Raw genomic sequence first — 6,532 nt, forward strand, 5'->3', positions numbered from 1 at the left:
ACTGCATGCAGTGGTCCAAGCGATTTCACGATATAACTTCAAGAGGAAACAATATATTCTTATCCGTGATCAACTGTTGCTAGATAGAGAATCCTGTTACACGACAGCTTATCATATATCGTCCACAACCATTTGGGTCATTTGAACTTCAGTTCGTTCAATATACTGTTTACATCAATATTTCACCCTGATTCCTGAGCAAATATGAACTATAAGTAACGCAAATCTCTCTTTTATAATTCGAGAATGGACTTTAAGGGAATAGCAAATGACAATTTCTATCAGATAAGTTTGAATGCTTGATGAACGTTGGACATCGTATTTGTTGTGTTGCTCATAAACTCTGTACACTTACGAAGCGCGGTATTGTGACTTTGACTTCGCAGGTGCCGAGTTATATTTAATGGCTGCGAACGACTCGGCCAAGCCAAAGGATCCTCCTGAAGTTATAGTAGATGTTACAAGAAAACGAGAGTTTCTCCGTGGACGGTTTTTGGGGAAGGTATTTATTGGTTTTTAAGCATTGTCTTTTCAGGGAGGATTCGCAAAATGCTATGAACTTGTTGATAAAAAAACAGGGGAAAAGTACGCCGGTAAAGTTATTAACAAGTCAGCTTTGGTCAAAGAATCCCAAAAAGAAAAAATGCGCCAAGAGATCAGTATTCATCGTTCTCTAAAACATGAAAATGTCGTGAGATTCTATGGAAATTTCGAGGATAGTGAATTCATATACATTTTGCTTGAACTTTGTAACCGCAGAGTAAGATTATCTCATTACTTAAGTCATTGAAACAGTCGCTTTTAGAATTACATAAGCGAAGAAAGTATGTCACTGAACCAGAGGCCAGGTATTTTATGAAACAAATTGTCCATGGCTGTCAATACCTTCATCAAAATAAGGTCATGCATAGAGATCTTAAGCTGGCCAACCTTTTCCTCGACGACAACCTAAAAATAAAAATAGGAGACTTCGGACTTGCCTCGAGGATCAGTCATGAGGGTGAGAAGAAAAAAACGTTGTGTGGTACTCCCAACTATATTGCTCCCGAAATTTTGAGTAAAGGCGGACACAGCTTCGAAGTGGACTCATGGTCTCTTGGTTGTATACTGTATGTAGTTTGTGCTTTCATTCTAATTCTTTAGTTATACTCTTCTAGTCGGGAGTCCTCCTTTTGAAACTACGAAACTGGAGGAAACGTATGCACGCATTAAACAAAATGAGTACCGCATTCCGATTCGTGTGTCAACGAATGCCTCAATGCTCATCCGCTCACTTTTACATGCCGATCCGGAAAGAAGACCAAATATGTTCAATGTACTCGACCATGATTTCTTTAAAGACTTTACACCTAATGGTCTTCCTGTGAGCTGTCTTTCAACGTGCCCCAGATTTGATACTATGCATCGACCTCAAACCGGACGTCGCCCATTGTCTGACATCAACCCGGTTGAGGATGTTCCTATTACCAGTGGCGGTGGTGCCCTTGGTAATGTCGGCGGTGCTGCAGTTGATAAAGCCGTTCAGCCAGATGACTGCTGGCTTGGGTTACTTAAGCACAAAGTGAGTCATACATTTTCAATAATCTAGTGCGTTTCAGTTAGGTCGTGTATTAGAGGAACCCAAGGAATTTGATGACTCTTCACCAAAAGCAATGGAAGAAAGTGAAGTTCCAGCAGCCTGTCCAATATACTGGGTCAGCAAGTGGGTTGACTATTCAGATAAATATGGTTTGGGGTATCAGTTGTGTGATAACTCATATGGTGTCGTATTCAATGACGTGACAAGACTCCTTTTAACAACCAATGAACAGAATCTTCAGTACATCGACGAACATGGGACTGAACGTTTGTTCACTCTGTCAAAGCATCCGGAATATCTGTCAAAAAAAGTGACACTTCTCACATGCTTCAAAGCATATATGCACCAGAATCTCCTTAAGGTAAGCTTTTGGTGTGCTCGTTTCGTCACTTGTACCCATTTATGCAGGACTGTAATTTAGTTTAGTGCGTTTTTTCCATAGAATGTTGATATCATATTTTTTGAGCTAAGTAGTTACCGTACATAAGAACTTTCGTCTAAATTAGAGCAAATAGTTTCACAGTATTTGAGCGCCGAGTTGATGTAAGACATTAAATAGGAATAATATATTTAATGTCTAAAGTAGTTACCGGCCTTCAGTATATGTTGGTGGGGTAGGGATTTTAAACGGAATGTACGTATTTTTCATCTTAATTAATTGCAATGTTCCATATTATTTTCTCTCAAAAACTACCGTTTAAAGCTACATACACAGAAAAAAATGTGCTCACCAGTTCATGTTGCTGGGTTTCCCTGCTTTCAGTGCTCTGTGCCCTCTTAGATGCCCTAGTACGACCAAGGCTGTGAAGGGTCCACTAGAAATTCTTTCATACGGCCACGCGTATACAGCTATCCCCAGGGAAGTCCTACTTACTGACTTCTCATGGCGGTGTTTACCAAATCAGGAAAACGAGAAGCGAATGCTCGACGCCTGAACTCGGTTGTTGGGTACGGAGGACCCATTCTGGGGGAGTTGGGAAACTCTTATTCCAAAATAGTGGTTCACATGGTCTCCAGGATCTGTAGAAAAAAAAGATGTATGAACCTGCTCCTGGTCATCGTGGGACTTGACATATTAACGTTACTCCACCGTTAGACCCCCAGGTCAAAGGCTCAACGAGTGGTCCCCTAAGAAGACCACGTTTCGGCCTGAGCGTTTGGGCAATATCCCAACCCAGACACATTAAATAATAACTACTTAGTGTGGCGCATATATATTTTAGTTCCCTCTTGTACCAGTTTGAATAAGATAAAACCGTGCTCTCAGTGGTCGGAAGATTTCAGCTCTTATGATGCTGAATCGAACATTGCTAACTTGATTTAGTAAAACCGATTGCTCGAAGCTGAGTACACAAACGCCTCTTTGGTAAACCGCAGAACTTAATTTTTTTCAAGCATATGGATGAGTAGGTGTTGCAGGTACATCAAATGGATGTATAGTAACAAACGACTCACGCGATTATCGGTGTCTAACCAAATTTGGCAGTTTGCTGGTTCATTTGGAAGTTTTTGAAACATTATCTCCGCATCGAATAGTAGTTTATCTGTATATTCTTCAGCTCTTAAAATTGCTAGACTGAGTAGTGACATGAGTCCGTCAGTGAAGAGTTTCTGTCACGTCTCTAAATGTATGTGCCGGTCGACGTTTAGTTTACAGGTTTCATTGTTCACACTAGTTACCTGACGAATTGTTATTGTATTACTAATAGAGTTCGTCAGGTTATTTGTTCACAGTATGTCTACCCCGACCTATACTTTCTGAACAATAACTTAGTTGTATATATTATCGTCTTTTTCCTAGGGAAAAGACCTTTCTATAAATTAGTTTAACGCTTTCTGTTTGCATATTCCAATAAAGATCAGGAAAAATCGTGTCTTCGATAGTGTTAGGTTTTAAAAGTATTTAGAAATCTACGTTGACGAAATCATTGAAATCCTTTAGACATAATCAGTCACTAGGGTCGAGAACTCGTTGAGAAATCAAGATCAAACGAATAATAATAATAAATGGTATCAAGAGCAGTGGAAAAGGCAAGAAAAACAATTAAAAGCGGAAAATAGGATTACAATTTGTTACGTTCTTTACTTATCGAACGATTAAGAATTAATGTTTCTGCACCGTAGCTATCTATTTCGGTCTACCTAACCACTTATTTGACTGTTATGCTTTTCTAGAGGACGTGTACAAAGTTCAAAACAATTACATCCACCCTCATACGTATAACGGCATTCGACATCATCTTGTTCACGATCAATTCCATCTCACCCTTTAATAGTTCTATCTTCACTATCAACCCTTTTCGTATACCTTCATCAACACGCGCCGCTAATCCTAATAATTCGAGTTCACGGAATGTTATTGGTCTCATGAAGCCACGTTCTAAACTGCATGTTGGAGCTTTTAATATTCAAACCTTGTATCAGATAGGACAACAGGCCTCCTTAGCTGGGACATTATAATGGACCATCGACATATTTCGAAATGCGCATACAAGATCCAAGTACAGTCATTCATTCGACCTCACATTGTCAATATAAAAGTTAGTGCGACCTATTCTCCCAGTATCTGGAGACCCCACTGTCACTTTCTGTAGCCTCTAGTGTAGGCATAGCAGCATTAAGTTCTAGAGCAAAACAGGTTCTTCTAGACTGGATTCCAATAGACAGTTGCCCGTGCAGTGTCCAACTGAACAGGACAGTAAGAACTGAGAAGAACAGGGACACACGCCATTGCCCTTCGTTGTCTCTCTACACTCACTGATTGCAGCTCAAATGAAGTAAAAGATTAATTTTATGGGAAGCTTCCCAACCTCCTTCGAAAATCTAAAACGCTCAAGTTTAGTAATATTGGCAGGTGATTTGAACGCCCAAGGAGGTAGACTAAACCATAACAAAAGGCACTTATGTGTATCTTATAATGTTGCGGCTCAGCGAACCAATAATGGCAACCGTCTGTTGCAAATGTGTTCATATTACCGTTTACTTCTAGCGGGCACCAACTTTAATCATAAGGGAAATATCGTCTAATGTGATGATCACAACTTGAAGATGGACAAACCGAATCGCCATCAGTTATTGTTGGTGAGGTGACTGACACTCATTCTGGAGCACATGTTTAAACCCAGATCATTCTCTAGTATACGCGCATATTTGTCTCTTACTGGACGTAAAAAGACCACAACAAGAAAACCCCTTAGAGTTCATCTTAATGACATAAAAGTCAGAAATATATTTCAGGAGCCACTAGAGGAGTCAGTCAACCATGTAAGTGGTATCCATTCCGAGGTAGCGTGGGACAATATCCGAGTAGCTGTGGAAATAGCAGTGATGTCTACCCGTAGCCGAAAGGTTAAAAAAAAGCTCAGTAAATTTCAGTGACGTCTACTGAACCGGTAGATGATCAGAAATATCTCTTCTGGCGGAGGTAGGCTAAGCGTAGAATAATAAAAGCCTACACAATGATCGTAAGTGGTAGTGGGTAGCAAAAGCAGCAGCGATAGGTAAAAGTAAACAACTGTTCAGATATCAAGAAAACAGGCATTAAAAGTCCGGCTGTTGGTTAGGCTACTTCGGAAGAAACGTCTATTATTCACTCTCAGTCCAGAGGGTTGAACTATTAGTCAGAACACTAGGGGACAGTTCAACTGGCTCTTAGACACGTCGATTGCTCACTATCCCCAGGTAACCTGAATGTGAGTCTTCCAACTCTTAGTAAGTCTGGGAAAGCTATTAGCAATCTAAAGCGAGAGAGCACTAGGGCTCTATGAACTAACCACTGAGGTCTTTAAGGATGATGGTCCAATTGTAGCAGTTATATTAGTTGAGTTCTTAGCTAGAACATGAGAGCTGGACGCAATCATATCTGACTAGTCTCTGTCGCTGATAGTCTCACTCTGTAAGAAAAGACAAAAATCCTTTTAAGACAATCGAAAGAATCAGTCTAGTTAATAGTATTTAAACTATTGGCCTCAATAATACTTCGACGCCCAACTAGAGCTCGTAAAGAACAAACCAGAGTAAACCAAATTAGTTTCAGACCTGGATGTGGATGTATAGACCAGATACTCGCCCTTCAACAAGTTCTCGAAAGTAGGCATGCTTTTTGACGTCTGACAATAGTTGTGTTTTTTTCTACCTTAATACAGCGTTTGACTGTTGATCTTGAGGTTCTGTGGTAATGTCCGTCATATTTTTTTGAATCGTGTCTTCGATGTCTTATTTTTTATATTACTACTAGTGCTGTTGTTACCTCCATTACTCGGGAATTTGCTTTAAGAATTTCATCTCTGTGCTAATGGTGTACGGCAACGTGAACCGATGTACATACGTACCAGGTTCTACGTTGCTACTGACTGACTTACATAATAGTTCCGTCTTCATCCATTCAGCTTTTCCCAGTCAATCTATGTGGCACCTGGATGCTCATACAAGATAGTCATGAATAAAATACCTCATCCTCTCCAATCTAAAATGCAAGTTGATCACTTTTAGGAGTAAGGCATCCGCATCAAAGTTATTGTTCAGAGTACAGAGTAATGATTATCTTGTCTTACAATACAGAAAGTAAGGGATTAAAACAATTTCATCATTATTTATCATGTACCAAATGCCTTTTTTTCTGCGTACATGTTAAGCTGCTTAAAATATTGATTCGTCAAGATGTCTAGTTTGTCATTTGGTTCTCAGGAAAACACTAAACTAACAATGTTTTCCTGAAAACCCCGATTTCTCAGTTACTTAACACATGATCTTCAAATTTCGACCGTTATGATTAGTTCTTGACAAAAATTTTATTTAAACTCCATGAATGTTCCGTTGATGCGTAGTTGATTAACTCTGATTTCTGTCAAACATATCTTGTATTTAGAGATCAAACAAACACAGTGAACCCTAACTTCATTCCATTGTGTGGTTAAAAGGGTATTGCATTGTGAATAATCTCAGCAGTCTTGA

The 6,532-nt window shown here is 39.5% G+C and overlaps 1 protein-coding gene across 1 annotated transcript in view; it reads left to right on the forward strand.

The window, feature by feature from the left end:
• Positions 1 to 357: 357 nt before the first annotated feature.
• Smp_009600 (serine/threonine kinase) overlaps positions 358 to 6,532 on the forward strand; it is an 11,936-nt gene continuing 5,761 nt past the window's right edge. The window contains exons 1-5 of the mRNA XM_018794082.1: positions 358 to 502; positions 536 to 760; positions 796 to 1,109; positions 1,144 to 1,561; positions 1,599 to 1,940. Coding sequence (XP_018648530.1) covers positions 404 to 502; positions 536 to 760; positions 796 to 1,109; positions 1,144 to 1,561; positions 1,599 to 1,940 — 1,398 coding nt within the window. The 5' untranslated portion in view covers positions 358 to 403. The remainder of the gene's footprint in view (positions 503 to 535; positions 761 to 795; positions 1,110 to 1,143; positions 1,562 to 1,598; positions 1,941 to 6,532) is intronic.

Source organism: Schistosoma mansoni, chromosome 1 (assembly GCF_000237925.1).
Source record: "Schistosoma mansoni strain Puerto Rico chromosome 1, complete genome".
NCBI classification, from domain to species: Eukaryota; Metazoa; Platyhelminthes; class Trematoda; order Strigeidida; family Schistosomatidae; genus Schistosoma; species Schistosoma mansoni.